This window comes from Cuculus canorus, chromosome Z (genome assembly GCF_017976375.1).
Source record: "Cuculus canorus isolate bCucCan1 chromosome Z, bCucCan1.pri, whole genome shotgun sequence".
NCBI classification, from domain to species: domain Eukaryota; kingdom Metazoa; phylum Chordata; class Aves; order Cuculiformes; family Cuculidae; genus Cuculus; species Cuculus canorus.
In genome coordinates this window covers 32,893,013-32,912,261 of record NC_071441.1, presented here as the reverse complement: position 1 = coordinate 32,912,261, position 19,249 = coordinate 32,893,013, and the positions used below count along the sequence as shown (strand labels likewise).

At 39.2% G+C, this 19,249-nt stretch overlaps 1 protein-coding gene across 4 annotated transcripts in view; it reads left to right on the top strand.

Annotated features, from left to right (window-relative positions):
• Nucleotides 1–19,249, top strand: part of EFNA5 (ephrin A5) — a 209,323-nt gene that overhangs the window by 167,744 nt on the left and 22,330 nt on the right. For all 4 annotated transcript variants that reach the window (XM_054054305.1, XM_054054303.1, XM_054054304.1 and 1 more), the window contains exon 2: nucleotides 1,404–1,696. In XM_054054305.1, the coding sequence (XP_053910280.1) occupies nucleotides 1,404–1,696 (293 nt within the window). The remainder of the gene's footprint in view (nucleotides 1–1,403; nucleotides 1,697–19,249) is intronic.

Below are 19,249 nucleotides of genomic sequence, written 5' to 3'. Positions count from 1 at the left end.
ATTATACAGATATACCATGCTTTGATGCATGTTCAGGTTTTGCCCTTTCAAAGGCTATTTTATTGAAGTTAAATTATTGCAGGGTTATGAAAAGGTGTAGTTTGCTCTGAGTCTATCCTTGGAGGGCCAGCAGATCATTGCTTTTTCTCTGAAATTATATAGAAGGATCCAGATGGCAGATTTCAAGCCCATCAGGTGTTTAAAATATGCCTCTCAGCAAAAAATAAGTATTATAGTTAAATCTGTCATGGCCTTTTTATTGCTCTGTGGTACACTTGACAACTGCAGCTGTGAAAGAGGGAAGCTACAAGTAGCCCAGTCAGCCTGAAGTGGAGTAGGTCAGTGGTTGGTTTCTTTGGCTGCCCCGTGGAGTTTGATAGACATACAGACCTGGTTTATGGAACTATTAAATGAATCATGATGTAAGCTCCCATGGAGGCAGAGAATTTGTTCCCATAGTTTCTTCCAGCTTCTCTGGTAGGCATTAGAGAAGTAATGTAAGTGAAATGTTCAGGGAAAAAGAAAAGGACACCTTCCCATCCCCAACAAAACAACGATCCCACATCTCTAAGGTCTCCTAGTAGTAGTAATAGTAATAATAACAATAATAGTAATAATAACAATAATAGTAATAATAATAATAATGAAGTGTATCCAGGCTGGTACATTGCTCTGCATTTCTCAGCTGGTACTCATTCAGAACTGTTACATTAACCTCAGTGCTGACAATTAGTATCCCAGAATCCTTTTATCTGAACAGAGCAACATCTCCACTGTGTACTTCTGGCAAAGATCGACTGCTTTTCAAATACCTTTAGAAAGTCATACACACTTTTCTTTGCATCTTAACACCCTGCTGATAATCATGAAGAAAGAGTAAACCTGTTGGTGCTCTTCTAATAACTATAAGTACTTGCAGTCAAATCATCTTTCAGCATAGGAGTGATTACTGCCTGATTCAGAGAAAATGATATGTTTGGGTTATTTATTTGCATGCACATGTAGATGTTTGTATAGACGCTGATTTGGGGAGGCTGGCACAGTTTTGGCTTCTTTGCTTCTTATTGCTTCTTTCTCCAACTGAAAAAAAAAGACCCCCCAACCAAATAAAGCAGATACTTTCTTTGTTTGTTTATTCAATAACCCATATGGAGGGATAAGCTGTCGGTTAGTAAGAGACTCATTAGAGCAAAAACTTTGTCCAGAAGGCCATGTGATTATAGTCCTGCATAAGCAGTCTCTCATAGCTTTGGTGAATTCAAAGGGTTGTTTTTGAGACTGAATTTGTGTGGCTGGAGCAAAATGAAGTGCCATTAGCAATGCCCCTTCTATGAAGAAGTTACCCCACAACAAGGTTATCTTCAGTTAAATGTGCTTATGTCTGAATTCTTCTTTGATTTCAGATTCCAGCGAGGCGACTACCACATTGATGTTTGCATCAATGACTACCTGGATGTGTTCTGCCCTCACTATGAAGACTCGGTGCCAGAAGATAAGACCGAACGCTATGTTCTGTACATGGTGAACTTTGATGGCTACAGCTCCTGTGATCACACCTCCAAAGGGTTCAAGAGGTGGGAGTGTAATCGGCCACATTCCCCGAATGGACCATTGAAGTTCTCGGAAAAGTTCCAGCTCTTCACACCCTTCTCACTAGGATTTGAGTTCAGGCCAGGCCGGGAATATTTCTACATCTGTGAGTATATAGAGATTTACTACTGTTGTGCAGTAAGTGCTAATTTTTCACCTATGCTTTGTGGAAATACAGAAGACCAAACAGTATATAATTCAGATGTTTTACAGTGAACACAAGCTTAACTATCACCATATACTTCAGCTAGGAATCTAGCTAGTGAAAATTGGAATAAATCACAGATTTTGTCACGTGAAATAGTACGTCAGCCTGTTCACTGAACCACAGCTGACTTTTAAAGCAAAATGCACTATTCGTACATATATTCCAGCACTCTGAAGTGGAATTAGGAGGTGGAGGGGGCAAGAAGGGTAAGATGGAACCTGTTACCAAATATAAGGAAAAATAATACTTTGCATGTGAGACTCCTGGATTTTATTATTTGCTCAAGATGAAATACTTTCATCTCTCTAATATTACTCAAGGAAAGTGACATCTGTGAACTTTGTTTGGCTCTAGATATTAGTAGGCTAGCAGTATTTAAAGTTGTAATTTCTAGAGGTAAATACTAGTACCAAGCCAAGTGGCTCCTTTTTTGTTCCTTCCTTTATTCCCCTTTTTTTTCTCAAGACAAGGTGTTTCTGTCAGTGTGCACAATGTGAGATGCCACTGGAGCAGGTGTGAAGCAGGGGAGTGTGAATAGGCTCATGCACATTCATGCCCACTCCCCAGAGCAGTCCTCCCAGAGCTCTGCACTCTCTTCCATGGAGGCCTGCCTTGAGGCTGCTCTGGTCACCCAGAGGAGATTCAGGATAACATCTGAAGCTAAGGAGGTTAAAAAGCAGCGGGTTGAGCTAACTGATTCCCTGATGTCATTGTGCAGTTGATACTGCTTCAGCTGTCTCATTTGTTTGATCGTCCCAACACAGATCTTATTTCACCGGATTGTTTTGTACTTGCACCTTCAACTCCTAACAAGTTTTGATTACTCCAGCAATATTTTTATCATGTTTTTGGTGTTAGACTAGAGAGTCGAAAGCTTTTAGATCCCAACTAATATTGCCTTCCTACGTGTAGCTAGCCTTTCTGCTGTGAAACAGTCATTCCACTTCATTTCACTAGAGAAACTGAGTATGTATGATCCCTGTTTTTCAGCCTCATTTCTTCAGCATCAAGGTTTTTATTTTTTCTTTCTAAATCTACGGGGAAATACATCCCTACTGAATAGTTTTCCTTTTATTTCTTTTTATTCTAGCAAATAAAATGTGAAATATAAATGTAGCATAAGGATGGCACTAGTAGCTGCAAGCGTTAAAAAACAAGCAATGCAAAAAAAAATATTTTCTAAATTTTGACAATGGAACAAAGACAAATGTTTAATAAAGGTGAAAACCAAACATGAAATTGAAGAAAAGAAGCATGAGAAATCTAAGTGTAGTCTTTGTCGCTAATAGTTTAGTTGTTAGAAAATCCATTGAACTCTCAAGGAAAACATTATTATTATTCAAATACTCAGATTGCTTTTGCCTGTATTTCCTCATTTGTGGTAAAATTTGATATTGCGTTAAGTATCATTATGTATTTTCTATAACATTCATTTACCTGAGTCATTTAACTGTTAAGAGCTCTCTTAAAAATAATTGTTCTAAAGTGCTTTAAAATATAAAGAGCTTTATGATATTCAACTGCATTTAGATGGATTTTTTTTTTTTTTTAATGAAAGGTAAAATAGTAGAAGATTAGCAGCAAGGAGATGTTAATTGTCTAGTAGCTTATTGGCCTAGTGTTCACTGCAGTTAAATTTTTACGTGTTTTTAGATTTTAGGGAATTTCAGAGACACATAAACATTTTTCCTCCTTTTCTGTGGTTTAAGTATTTTTTGCATTTATCATTCAATCTGCTGAAGAAAGTATCAAAGCTGGCAATACAACAGTTGCAGGGAAGCACTATATGCTAAATTAACGTTTAAATGCTGACCTTCTTGGGGGAGAGCTGTCCATCTTGGAATGTTTTTCTCTTAGTTTGTGCTGAAGAAACAAGATGGTGAAACATTGTTCTTTGTTCCCTGATCAGAATTGTGAGCAGGCTCTAGTCCAAGCTATGGAAACTATCTTTGTTACCTTTCTGTATGTGCAAGTTAAAAAAAAATTACTGCTTTGCAAGGGAAAGTATCCATTCCTCTGCCCATCTGAAACTTTTGCCCTCTCTGCAGGATAGGGGGAAAGCTGACTATGTGGCATCAGTCTGGTATGTCCTATTTAAGGGTTACAAAATACATCATGTAGTCTAGTCCTCTGGAATGACAGAAATACTAACTAGGTATTTGTCTTGATTACTCTCTGGTCCTTTTTTGAAAATCTTTGTGGTTCACCTTTTAAGGAAGTGACTTGCCTCTCTTACTTCCATTATTTCCAGAAAATACAATGATTTGAGGACAATCACTGTCTCTTTTTCTGAACTGTTCATTTTGAAAGTGCCACGTTTTGTTAAGCTGTTGCCTTCATATATTGCTCAGATGAGCTTGGGTCACCCTTCTGTGTGTGTTCATTCTAGGAAAAATAGAACAAAAAAAATATCTGATATCAGATTTACATTGAAGAAGTGATTTCAACTTGGCAGACATGCGATTAAGAAGTACTGATTGTGTTTGCTCTTGACAGAAGAAAAGGTTATTAAATATTTACAAATAAATAAACTTTTATTTAGTTAAGGACTTCACAATGCAGGGCTGAGGAAAACAAATAATAGATCATGACCCAAATTCTCAATTTTTACTTAGTTTTTAGCAGGTGCATACCTCAGATTAGTGTATGTTAAACAGAAAACAGGCAAAATAGTATTACTACTGAAGCAGAAGAAAATTAAATATTTAGAAAGCAGGAACTAAATACTTAGTCATTTTAAGCTACGCCTCTTTTCTGAAAGCAGTGTATCATTGATGTAGCGTCAGAAGTTGCACCAGTATTAAGCTGCAGCATGTGCTTTTCTCTAAGCGATCAGTCCAATTATTCTATCAAAGATTTCAGTATTTGGCATGGTTTATCCTTAAGAAGTCTATGCTGATTTTATCATCTTATCCTCCAAGATTTTACATGTATTGTTTATTTAGTGATTTAGTCACTGTGAATGTCGTAATTTATATATACTTACACCCTTTTCCTAGAGAAACCTAGGTAGGTTTCCTCTTTTTCACAGTCTTCTTGCTGCTCTCCTGTTCTCCACGCGTTCTTGAAGTTTTTTACTAGCGTTTAGCAGGCTTTATGTGTAATATATCTATACATAACTTAAGCGTTTCTTTCTCCATTCTTACTGAGCAAAAGAGCTCCTTTCATCTTTAAAGCATCCTGTTGTCTTACCTGTGGCTTATTTGTGTAACTTCTTATGTTACTGTTTCTTTCGATGTTTCATCTCATGTAATGTGGCTTTCTGGTTTTATTTTAAAATGCTTATGGTATTTCTTAATATTGCCTTTAATCATATGTCGTTATCACTGTGCCTTTGTTGTCACCATTTATTTGCATGAAGCTTCTGAGTGTCAATTCAGGAAGCTTTTGTTATAACTATATTGCTCCTAGTTGCACCAACATAGTATGCTTTTATGATCTGAATTTAATTCTGGTTATAAATATTTTAATTGTTCTTAAATTTGTGAATAAATTAAGAAACTGACTTTGTAGAATTTTACTTACAGTTGTACATACACTTCTTCTTAATAACATCCAGCTATCCTGTACTCTCCTGCTTCGCAGAAAATATTGCCAGGGAACATGCTGTTACCCATTCCCTGGGTTTTCTTAATTTTTGTCATTGTTTCCCCATCAGCCTTGTTTCTCTGCACTAATTCCTTCTGAAATTTCTGGCTTTTACCTCCTGGGGGCTTTTATTAAAATAACATTCCACCCTAATGGTTTTATATGCTGCTTCTGTAAGAGAACTTGCGATTTTCATAATTTCGCATATAAAACCGTCTCTTTTCTGCTAGCTTATTCTATCCCTGTGACTGGTATTTGTCCTTGCTCTGTTCCAGAGTCTGTGGGACTGTTTGAATCCTGCTGTCATTTTTCCTTTAACTGCTGTCTGGTAGTTGGACCATCTCTCTTAAACCATCTGCACACCTCTGGAGGCTTTTCTGATTCAAAAGATCTTAAGGAAAAAAAACAGTAGTAGAAAAAAGTGTTTACAATACCTTCACTTCTATTTGTCTTACTTTTGCCTATTAATTAGGTAGTTAGCTTATCTTATTAATAAGATTTCTAGCTGAACTCTGGGAGTTTTCTTTCATTTGTAGTTACGATAAGTACTTGGGCATCTCTTGCAATCACTTATTGTTTACATCATGTGTCTGCTTGTTCAGACAGTTGGTCATATTGTACACTTTTAATGCTACTTGTCTCACAAAGTCTTTGGCTAAATCTCTGTTTGGTTTCTTGACCAATATTCACAGGACAAAGTAAGACTCTCTGTACATGAAAATAGATTGGTTTGCTTTCTCCACTGAGAACAGATCTTTCAGCAAAAGCCCTACTTGGGTGGAGTTTTCCCTTTGTATCCATAACTTATATGCTATAAAGGGCCTGGTTTGGATGTTTTCCTGCTTTGAATCTGTCAACACTGGAACTCCAAGTCAGCAATTTGGCTTGGGGCAAGGTTTGGGTTTGAGCTTTAGAGAACTGTGTGAGCTTTTGAGAAATGAGTAAAGCTGATTGATGGTAAGTCTTGTCATGCCATACTCAGCTTATACTACTCCATAGACTAAACTTTGTCCTGCCATACTCAGCTTATACTTCACTCCATAGGCTAAACTTTGATTTAATTTTTTTTGTACTTGTGGAAATAGTTGACTTAAGTAGCAGGTATTTTTCTTTGAAAGTGAAGACTGGATCTTTTTTTGCCAAGTGAAGAAGGGCTATCTTTCTTCAATTCAACAGGTGTTAGTTAATGCAGGTACTGCTGGTGTTTCTTCCCTCATTGCATTTTGAAACCATGAGGTCAGAAGATTGCTTTTGGACCTCTCTCTCCAGATATCCTGGTTAGCAACAAAGCTAAAAAATAGAGGTTAACTAAAGAATGTTATTAAGGGGTGTTGAGGGAATTATGGACATTTTTAGTGTGTTTATTGCACTCTTCTTTTGGGGAAACATTGTTTATTGTGATGTCCCCTGTTAACCTTTCAATCAAGATCTGATCAGCATAAACAGTGATGCTACTTCGACATCAGTAGGCTTAGACATGCCACTCTGCTACAAATCCTGCTTTGATAGCTGGTTTACCAGAATTGCTTAAGATGTTCTGAATTAAATCAAAGCATTTGAAAGAGTTTGATAAATGCATACTTCAAAAAAAAATTATGTGATAACATAAGACAGACGAGGAAGGTGACCTTTAAGAGGGAATTCATGCTTATCCTTGTGTGTAGATTAAAGGGCTGGTTTCTGTTAGAAAGCATCAGAAGAATTAAGTGCTGGTCCTGCTAAAAAGAGAGCAGAAACAATCACCAGTGTCTAATAGATTTTGACGTTTGTAGTGTTCTTAGTATCCTCAAAGGGAGTCTTAAAAACTGTTGAATAATTTGAGACTCAGTAGAAATCCATATAAGAAAATGAAGACAGAACCCACGGACGTGCTGCTCTCTATTGTTTCAGTTTTTCAAAGGGAATGAATGTCTTTCAAATAACAGGTTGAAAGAAGATTATTTGGATTCATGTGCTTCAAAATTCAAGTGCCATTAAGATCCTTATAGGATACCAGAAATATAAAAGAGGGGAGTATGTACTATACATTTGCAACTTTGAAAGCTGTCTTATAAGCATATTTTATGTCTTCAACCCTGTAGGAAGACAAGTGACTTGTGTTGCTTTCTACTTAAGTACTGATTTTGGATGTTGGAAGAATGAGGGAGTGCCCACAGACAGAAAGGATGAGGGACAGAGTTTTCTTTCTTTTGCTTCTTGTTTTTTTCCTTCTCATCTAACATGCTCCATTAAGGGAAGTTTATATTATAAGAAAACAAAGCATGTATTGAATGTTGTTATGTGATCTTCAAATCACAAACATTAAAAAGATAGACTAGACCTTGGATGAAAAAAACTCCAAGGAGCATTAGGAACTTGGTAAGGCCATATGTGACATACTGTCTCAAGGGAAATAGTGACTAAATGTTGACTAAATGTTACATACTGGTGGCTATGGATTACTGTAATTTTTTAAATTTTTGATTCTTGTAAAAATGCTATTGGAACTTTCTTGAAAGTATTTAATAGTATTTAACACTACTCTTAAATTGTCCTTCTGCTGGAAGGACAATTGAATGAATTGCAGACAGCCCTTTAAATCATGATGGACTGTTCATCATTCATTGTTTTAGATCAGTTTTGATATTCGACAGCTACAACTTAACATCTCAGAGTTGCCTGTGCTTCAGTGGTGGGTGAGGCTCTGCAGCGGTACTTCACTGGGTTGTTATGAGATTAGTCGGGGAAAGCATGTAGATTCCTTAGATGAAAGAATGCATAGAAGTGGAGAATTCTAGTAATAATTTTCTGAGAACTTCTAACTCTGTAATGGTGTTCTAATTTGATTTCTGAGCAAACTGAAACTTACTGTCTTGAAACTATGTGGTTGTAACACGAAGCAGATGCCAACAGAAATGGAAATAACATAGCAGTGACTTCTGGAATAACTGTGTTGTACTTCATTGCCTCCACATCATCAGCATGTTAGTCTCACTGTTCCTCAGACTAACTCACCAATGCAGTACTTTCTTTGCTGATACTGTCTCTATGTATGTATACAAAATGTATGAATATGTGCCTGCAATGAATAGACCAAACGCAAACTCCTTCAATGAAAAAATATTTCCACATGCAGAGTAATTGGCTGATATTCTGTCTCATAAATTAATGTTCAACATTGAACTCCGTATTTTCATAAATACTTGGATTTAAAAGAAGAAAATTTCTTTCTAATCTATCTAACCATCTGATATTACAGGAGGCTGTAAAATAGGAGACTGTTACGGCATTCTCAATAACTCTTTTTTTTATTGCCCAGTAATGCACACTATTCAGTCAAGGTGGCCACAACTCTGGATTCAAAATGGCACATGCATTTAATATTTCTGTCTCCAAGATTCTTGGCAAGTCTGTATAAATCATTTAGAAAAAGATTTTTCAGAGAATATTCAGAAAGACGTAGAAGTGCTTTATCCTGAAGAATTACAAAGTCTTTCAGACTTCCAGATGTTTCCACTTTCCTTCAGGAAAGCAATGGGTCATCCTCAGATCTAAGTTAATGGCCAAATGAGATTTTTACTGCCTCTAAAAGCTCCCCCGCTTCCCTTTTACATCACGGATATTTGATGTTAAGTATAGAGTGGTACAGACAGCTAGATGCAGTGGTGTATCAGAATCTTACTCATGCAATAGCTCTATTCACAAAAGTAACCAGGCTTCTGATGATGGATATGGGGAATACCATTGCTGTTGCTTATCTTCTGGGTGTGAAAGGATCTTAATTATTTGAAGGATAATCAGAGTGGCAGTATATTCATTATTTTAAAGTGCCCTGACAATTTAGTCACAGTGATGTTTAAAATATGTTTAAGGAAAAATACACCAGAATGGTTTAACGTACATTATGTTTTAAAAGTTGTAGGTGGGGATATTGTGATTATATGAACCTGAATTTCTTCTTACATGTATTTTTTGACACCTCTGCTTTTCATAAAATCATTTGGTTGGGAAAAGACCTTTGCGATCAAGTCCAACCGTACCTCTCCACTACTAAACCATACCCCTGAATACCTCATCTACCTGTCTTTTAAATAGCTCCAGGGATGGTGACTCAACCATTTCCCTGGGCAGCCTGTTGCAGTGCCTGAGAACACTTTCAATGGAGAAATTTTTACTAATGTCTAATCTGAACCTCCCCTGGTGCAACTTGAGACGTTTCCTCTCATCCTGTCACCAGTCACTTGGGAGAAGAGACCAACACTCACCTTGTTACAAGCTCCTTTCAGGTAGTTGTAGACAGTGACAAAGTCTCCCCTCAGCCTCCTTCTCTCCAGGCTAAACGACCCCAGTTCCCTCAGCAGCCTCTCATAAAGCTTGTGCTCTAGCGCCTTCACTAGCTTTGTTGCCCTTCTCTGGACATGCTCCAGTGCCTTCATGTCCTTGTAGTGAGGGGCCCAAAACTGAAGACAGTATTGGAGATGTGGCCTCCCCGATGCTGAGTACAGCAACATAATCAGTTCCCTGTTCCTGATGACCACACTGTTTCTGATACAGGGCAGGATGCCATTGGCCTTCTTGGGCACCTGGGCGCACTGCTGGCTCATATTTAGCCGTCTGTCAGGTCCTTCTCTGTTAGCCACGCTTTCCCAGTCCTGCAGCGCTGCATGGGGTTGTGTCCCAAGTGCAGCGTCTGACATTTGGCCTTGTTGAACCTCATACTGTTGGTTGCAGCCCATTGATCCAGCCTGTCCAGATCCCTTTGTAAAGCCTCCCTCCCCTCAAGCAGGTTGACACTGTCTCTCAGCTCAGTATCATCTGCAAACTTACTGAAGGTACACTCAATCCCCTCATCCAGATCATTGATAAAGGTATTGAAACAGAATTGGATCCAATACTGAGCTCTGGGGATCACCACTTTTGACTGGCCTCCAACGGAATTTGACTCAGCAGTTTGGACGCAGCCATCCAACCAGTTTTTCACTGGGTAAGCCTGTCCAGGCCAACGGCAGCCAGTTTCTCAAGCAGAATATGGTGAGAAATGGCGTCAAAGGTTTTACTAAAGTCCAGGTACGCTATTTGCTCAGCCTTTCCCTTATCCATTAAGTAGGTGTCATCATAGAAGGAGATCGGGTTAGTTTGGCAGGACCCACCATTTGTAAATCCACATTGACTGGGCCTGTGTTGTCCTGTGTGTGTTGTGTGATAGTACTCAAGACGATCTGTTAATTCAGTAATACTGGGTCATATTCCTGTATCTCGATGCCTGTAGCGTTGAAAACTGCTTGTGGACTGCTTCTGCCTAATTTTAGGGTTTTGCAGAAGACATTCAGCTGTGAGGCACGGAACAATGTATTATCCTGCAACACAGAGCCTTGCACTGGGACTGGTCAGAATCCATAGCAGCAACGGCAGCAGGGCTTGCTGTCTGTATGTACTTGAATGTATTTTTGCTGGAGAAATCTTGAGCAGAAATAAAGTAGCCTTAGGCTGAGAAAGATGTGTCTTTCTTAAGCATACCAGGGACTGTAAAATAATGCAACTTCTCCCCTTGAAGAGGGTTTAGTACTAACACCTTTTGGCTAACGATGCACAGGAAATGCAGGAACTTGTTTTTCCCCAGGCATTATATGTGCAGTTCCCATTGCCGCTCCATTGAGGTAGGCTCTGATTTCCTTAGGTCCTTCCTGTAAACAACGTCAAGAAGGTGAAAGAAGGAATGGCATAATCAAAACTTCTTAGGCACTCAGCAAGGTAGAAACTGTGTTTCTCTCTCAGAGAGAGGAGCAGAAACAAAGTGTGTGTAAAGCTATGTTCCAGTGAGAATGGTGATGTAGGATGATGAAGATGATGTAGTTCAGACGTGAGCAATTGACATGGATAGGTTATTGTTTAGCAATTTCTTTTTTCAAATTTTCTTACATTTTCCAAGACTTCCAAGTCATTTTATTAGCAGTTGAATAAAAGCAGGCAAATCGTAATGTTATTGGAATTTCAAATTAATAATAACTTGTAAGACTACATTTAAGGTATGTTTATAACAAGACAAAGCTATTAGTTATTAAACCAGTTATCTGAAGGCTTGAATATGTATATTGGGTTTTTTTTCACCATTGATAGTGCTGTATCTCTTATTTGGATCTCACTGGAATGATCTGTGTGATCAGTCTGAGGAATAAAACGCTTTGCGGTAGTACCAAGTTTCAAACTTAAATTGGGAAGATTTTAGCTGTAGCATTAAAAAATGCTGTCAGCTGGTAGCAGAAGCAACAGCTGCCTCACAGTTCATTGCAACCGGTTCCCATGTCTATACAAAATGGGCCACTTCCAGCTTATAATAATATGGTGTTAGATAGCTTTTGCTGCTGACCCTTTTCCCCTAGTCCAAGCAGAGTTTTCAGCCCTAGGGTTAGAAATTATTGACAGAGGTAGGGTTCCTCATCTGTAACACTGCACCTCTGGTGGGTTTGTTTAGAAACACACCAGTGCAAGAGCATTTTGTGTCAGTTCCACTTGAAATACTCAGTGGCAGCTCAAGTGAAACTGTGTAAATTAGTCACTGTCACATTTAGGCATTAAAAGTCGAATTAGTAATTTATATTAATCACAAATGTTTCTCCAGGTTTTATTAACAAGCAGATTGGCTGCCAAAATGCTTTCTGGAAGATGTTTTTTTTCTCCCAGCTGCCACAGAGAACAAAACAGTTATTATGGGCATTTAGATAAAGATTAACGGTTTCAGCAATTCATTTGAGGAAAACTATATTTTACTATGCATTCCATTTCAGTGCGAACTGTCACTACCAGCATCATTTGTCGTCTCCTTGATAAAATTGTACAGGGGAGACACAAGATAGTGCAGTTCATTTTAAGAGCAGAAACAGGTCAATCAACAAAGCAGAATGAGGCTGAAAACCAAACGACACCCACGTTTCTTAAATTTTTGGCATGTCCAAGTTTCCAGTAAGAGAAGTGAGATGTTTTAACACATTTTGGTTCATTTTGTCTTTGTGATTTCTTCTTTCTCTGCTTGCATCATGCCTTTTTTTCCCCCTCAAGATGGCTTGATGTACCATATTTAGATCTAAAAGGAAAAGTAGTACATGTAACGCCTTCATATTCTGTTCATCTGCAAGTAGTTTGGTAGAGCACTGTAGGAGCAGTCCATGAACTCAGTACAATATGTGATGAAATGACTAGAATGATAAGAAACAGGTCAAAATTAATATCACAGGGCTTAACAGCAATGCAGGACAGACTGCCAACATTACCTTCACACTTTCCTGTGTTTTGGACAGCCAAAATCGATTTCCTAGCATACTACTTTTTGAGCTTATCATGTTGCAAGGAATTAAAGAACAGACATACTATATTTTGTTCCTTTGTGGCTAGCTCCCTTTTTTCTTCCATGTTTCCATTTTAGGATGGTATAAAATGAAGGAAAGCAAAACCTAAATGAAAAATCAGCTGTTTGCTACAAAGGACAAAAACAAGAGTTGAAGGAGGAAAAAACCTCATTACAAAGAGGTTAGAAAATTAATTGATTGGTGACTCTGACAGTTCCCATTGGATGAGTAAGCATCTTGTGAAAGGAAAGTGTAGTCTCAAACATAATATTTCTTCCTATTATTTTTTTCTCTCACATAGAGACTCCTCTGAACCATCATTAGGTTCCATTTATTTTCAGTGAACTATTTCACAAGGGCATGATAAAATCAGTAGAGGTAGTGATTTTCCCCTGAGAAGCTTACTATGGCTAATAATCAAACTCTAATACAGAAGGCTTCTGTTCAGCATCAAATTTAAGAGATTTCTGGAGGGGTGATTCTGTTTCATGAAAGTTTTTGAACTCTTGTGACATGGAAATTACTGTGCCCCCTCATTACTCAGAGTAAGTATGGAGCAGCTGATGATTTCTGTGGGGTCTGAGAACTTGATCATGTCCATGGCTTAATATAAGCAGGTATGAAAACTTGTGGTGAATCTAGTTAGAGAAGAATCTATTACTGATCTTTTTCCCTAAGGCAGAGTGTTGGTTAAGAGGTATTGTTCTTTCAAAAATGACAAAATGGTTATAACAATGTTTACTCCTCTAGCTTCTGACTTTTTTTTTTTTCTGTAATTATCATGTGTTTATTTAGTAGCTATGCGTGTATGTTGTCAAACTAAAAATATAATAATCTTAACTCCAGTGAAAGTTAAGGTTTCTTGTAATACAAAATTCTAATGAAATGCCCGTTTGGCATTGTATTATACTTCAACTAGATTATTATTCTCCTCTGTGGGCTGAACTGACCTAATGTTCTTTTTTCTCCTCATTGTAGTGTAACCATGCCCTTATTGCTACACATTGGTTATGCTTTCCAAAGTGAAAATGAGGTTAATGATAAATTCAGCACTAGTTCAGACAGGGGACTGCTTGTAATACTTCTTAGGGTAGAGGTGTGACTGTATAAGGTGTTAACTGTACTTCCCTGCTGTGCTTAGTTTCCCTCCTCCCCTTCTATTGGTAACTACTGTGATAATGGAAGTGCATTAGAGGAGAAACAATCCCACTGAAATCTCTCCTCTTGAAGAAGATGACAGAGCGAGCCATTCTCTACAAACATGCTTCAGTGTACATTAAGAAGTATGTCCACCTTTCAGAAAAGCATTTTGGTTTGCCCCCAAAATCCTTGGAATGCAAAATATAAAATGTTCATTTTCTGTGGAGTTGTCCAAACTATGTGTCTTGCAATGTTATTTCTGCCTTTAAACTGGGAGATACACTGCATTTTCCAGTAGCTTTGCAGTTACCTCGCACCCCATTTTGTGTAAAGGTCAGTGTTTCCTATGAGGAGTGGTTTGAGGGTGCTATGGACTCTCAGACCCTTGAACTTTTCTTGACTCAGCCACACCAGCTGCTTGTTCACATCGGAAACAATAGCATTTGCTTTTAACCAAATTCTGCAATAATTTGGAAATCAAATGATCTGTTTGAGATTTTACATAGGTCTAAAAGGTACGCATTAAGAGTTAGCTTGGGAAAAGCCCTTGCGACGGACTGTCAGGGAAGAATCATAGAATCATAGAATGATTTAGGTTGGAAAGGGCGTTAAAGATCATCTACTCCCAACCTTCCAACCTGCCATGGGCAGGGAAACCTTCCACTGGATCAGGCTGCCCAAAGCCCCATCCAGTCTGGCCTTGTACACCTCCAGGGATCGGTCATCCGCGACTTCCCTGGGCAACCTGTGCCAGTGTCTCACCACCCTCATCATGAAGAATTTCTTCCTGATTTTTAGTCTAAATCTTACACCCTCCAATTGAAAGTAATTCTGCCCTGGCCTATCACTACATGCCCTTGTAAAAGGTGCCTCCCCAGCTTTCTCTTAAGTCCCCTTCAGGTACTAGAAGGCTGTTATAAGGTCTCCCAGAGCCTTCTCTTCTCAAGGCTGGACAACCCCAACTGTCTCAGCCTGTCCTCATAGCAGAGGTGCTCCAGCCCTCTAATCGTCTTTGTGGCTCTCCTCTGGAACCATTCCAACAGTTCCATATCCTTCTTACGCTGGGGAGTAATAATTTCCTAATATCAGTATCAATATGCTCATGTACTTGAGAAGAACAATTTATGCCCAGGACTTTTTCATTGTAGCCAAGTAGAGAATATTATGAGTGGAAAGCAATCTTAAGCCAAAAATAGATCTCCTGGTGCCACATCCAAGTTGGAGGCAGAAAAGGAAGTGAAAAATTTTTGAACTGTATTGACTATGACAAGGATCTTGTGCTTGAAAATTGTAAATTGAAATTACATTTTTGGTACTTATGGGAGTACAACTGGATTTTCACAAGGTTAGATTTTGCTCACTTTGACTGGACTTTGAAAAAAGATTGTGACAACTCTGCACATAGATTAATTTATCATTGTAGTCTTTTCTGACTTGACTTTCAATGAGAATGACGTTGATTTTGGTACTTCTACTTTGTGTGGAATATTTATTTAGGCTTTAGAGGACTGATCTGAAATGTACCTGAACACACAAATTTTTATTTAATAAAAAGGAAAAAACACCCCAACAATCTACTTAAACCTGGGGTAGATACAATATATATAATTTATTCTATGCAAATTGCACATATGCTTCTTCAGTCTTATTCCTCCTTGATCCCAGTCCAAAAGTAGGTAAAATAGATTGCATGTTACAGGCCATATGTCAGAAGTGTTTAGCATTCCCAATTAGAGCCATAATTTTAGAAGTACTTAGCTGTCACTTAGGTATCCAGATAGTTGGCCAGATTTCTAAAATGCTTTGCACATGAGGCACTATTTTCTTCTGAAAATCTGATCTCTATTGTGGATTGTAAACATCATGAAACTTTGTCAGTAGGTTCTTTTGAATGATCTCTTTGTGTTTCACCAATTTTTTTGGGTTTGGGGTTTTTTTTAAGTGCAAATATAATGTTCTTATCTACTTGAGCCCTGTTTCTGCTCTCCCATAATGAAGGGCTAAGATAGTCTAGTATTGTTAGCTGTAACTTCCTTTCAACAACAAGTGTAACTGTTAGCTTAGAAACACATAGAAGAGTCATGGTAGTGTTGATATGGGTGGAAACTGACTTGAAAGTACAAAGTTTCTTTTACATTTAACTAGCTTTTTAAGCCCCTGAATCTCAAGACTAAGTGTGTGTCTCTAGATAGGTAATGCTTCAATCAGGCTGAAACATCCCGATGCAGAGATCAATAACAGCAGGCACTGGAGGTTTGAACTGTCTTGGCCTTTTGCTCAGGTGCCATCAGAGTCCTGCCATACTTCTCGGAGGTGATGGGAACAGGGTTTGTACCCTCTCGTGGTATGAAGCTGCTCTACTACACAGCAGTGGGATTTCCTGTAGGGCTTTTCTCATAAGTTGTGTAGCAGCGCTCTTACATTAAGCTGATGGGATTTTTTTTTTGTAACCTCATTTGTGGGTATTATGTTAGCAATCATGTCTCAGGTGGGAAAATTTTAAATGAAAATTGTTAGTAACACCCCTTCTTTGTTGTGAGCTACTAATCATCATGAACTGTGGGTACAGCCATACGAACCTCCTTCTGCCCCAAACAAGTGCTCCCAGTTTCTGAAACTGGAGCTGATGGAAATTTGTCTTTGCAAATGCAATCCTCTTCCATTTGAGGTGGCTCCCACTTGTCATTGCTAAGGCTTCAGCTGAAAAGAAGACTTAATGAAATTTTCCAGCCCTTGGTGCATCTGTGGGACTTGCTGTACTGCATAGGACGCTGGCCATTTGTTGGCAAGTTTGTATTTCACTCTGCAGGGAATTGAAATGATTGAACAGGCAGAAGAGTTTTATTTGCAGTAGCTTGTGTATCCCTAGACTGTTACTTGGCATAGAACATCTGCTTTCAAGGCCAGTTCCCTTCCGCCAAGAAAGGTTACGACTTCGGGCAAGCTGTGCCTTCACTGGCAGGGATAGGTTTGCCTGAAGACTTGATTTAGTGAGAATCAAAGCATCCTGCTACAGAAATCCATTTTTCAATTACTTCTGAAAAAGCAGCCAGACAGTAAATGTATTAACATATTAAGCAGTGAGAGTGAACAGGCCACTGACTTCTATTGTATGGGTTTCTCTGAGAACTAGATACAAATCATATATAGTCTTGCACTGAGGGAGGAATAACCCCGTGCACCAGTACAGGTAAGGGGTTGACCTGCTGGCAAAGAGCTCTGTGGAGAAGAACCTGGGAGTCCTGGTGAACAACAAGTTAACCATGAGCTGGCAATGTGTACTCATTGCCAAGAAGGCCAGTGGTATCCTGGGATACATTAAGAAGAGTGGCTAGCAGATTGAGGGCAGTTATCCTTCTCCTCTACTCTGCCCTAAAGAGGCCACATTTGGAGTAGTGTCCAGTTCTGGGCTCCTCTGTTGAAGAAAGACAAGGAACTACTGCAGAGGATCCGCTGGAGGACCACAAAGATGCTTAGGGTACTGGAGCATCTCTCTTACAAGAAGAGGCTGAGAGACCTGTGTCTGTTTATCCTGGACAAGCAAAGGCTGAGAAGAGGTGTTGCCAATGCTTATAAATATCTGAAAGGCAGTGGTCAAGAGGATGGGGCCAGACTCTTTCGGTAGTGCCCAGCAACAGGACAAGGGCCAATAGGCACAAACTGGAAGACAGGAAGTTCCATCTGAACATGAGGAGGAACTTTTGTATTATGAGGATGACAGAACTCTGGAACAGGCTGCCAAGAGGGACTTTGGAGATATTCACAACCCACCTGGACTAGTTCCTGTGCAGTCTGCTATAGGTGAACATGCTTTAGCAGGGGCGTTGGACTAGATGATCTCCAGAGGTCCCTTCCAACCCTTACCATTCTGTCATATCTATGTGTATATGTGGCTGGGAATAAACATTCATTATTGTTCTGATTTTTGGAGAAGTGACAGACATGCTACCTGTACCTGCTTAACTCTTCTGCAAATCATAGAATCATGGAATGGTTTGGGTTGGAAGGGACAATAAATATCATCTAATTCCAGCCCCCCTGCCATGTGCTGGGACACCTCCTACTGGATCAGATTGCTTAAACCCTCATCTAACCTGGCCTTGAACCACCTCCAGGGGTGGGGCTTGCTGTGACTTCTCTGGGCAACCTGTTCCAGTGCCTCACCACGTTCACAGAATAAAATTTCTTCCTAATAGCTAATCTAAATCTCCCCTCTTTAAGCTTAAAACATTACCCCTTGTCCTACCACACTTCCTGATAAAGAGCCCCTCCCTTTCTTTCCCATAGGCACCTTCAGGTACTGGAAGTCTGCTGTAAGGTCTCCCTGGAGCCTTCTCTTCTCTGGGCTAAACCAGCCCAACTCCCTCAGCCTGTCCTCTTAGGGATCTTCATGGTGCTCTTCTGGACTTGCTTTAATATAACTATCTCCTTCCTGTGCTGAGGACTCCAGAACTGAACACAGCACTCCAGGTGAGGCCTCGGGAGAGCGGAGTAGAGGGGCAGAATGACCTGCCTTGACCTACTGGTCACACTTCTTTTGATGCAGCCTAGGATAGGTTTGGCTTTCTGGGCTTTGGTTGTACATTGACAGCTCATGTTGAGCATTCTCATCCACCAGCGCCCTCAAGTCGTTCTCTTCAGGGCTGCTCTCAATCCATTCTCCTCCCAGCCTGTATTTGTACTTGGAATTGCCCTGACCCAGGTGGAGGACCTTGCACTGATCTTCACTTGGACATTGGGCTGTTGACTTTTTTAGTGCGAACGTCTAGCCAATTTCTTATCCACCAAGTGGTCCATCCATCAAGTCCATATCTCTCCAATGTAGAGACCAGAATGTCCTGCGGAACAGTGTTAAGTGCTTTGCACAAGTCCAGGGAGGTGATATCACTTATTCTTCCCTTACCCACCAGTGCTGTGGCTGCATTGTAGAAGGCCACCAAGTTTGTTAGGCATAATTTGCCATTAGTGAAACTGTGTTGGTTGTCAACAAAGGAGCAAAATCAGTAAGTACATGTATTGGTTTCAGGTACGGTTTATGCATATTTTCAATTTGCAGAGTTACTTCATGTAATATGTAGTTTCTGCCTAGCAAGATGCAATATTTGGAGATAAATTGACACATTACATTTTTTTTTTTTATTCATGACAAGGACCTAATTTCAAGGATTTCAGTTTCCTACCAAAAAGCCAAATTTTTGAAAGAATGGTGCAGATGTCTTTGCAGAATTGTCATCTTGATCCACACTTATGTATGTACAAATAAAATCCATGTTCCTTCTTGCAATAACGTAGTTAGATTCAACCTTTACTAGAGTGAGTAGTGTATTATTATCTGTGTTCTTCACTACACAGTATTTGTGACATATGGCTGCTTTTTCTCCTCGGAAAAAAAATCCTTTCT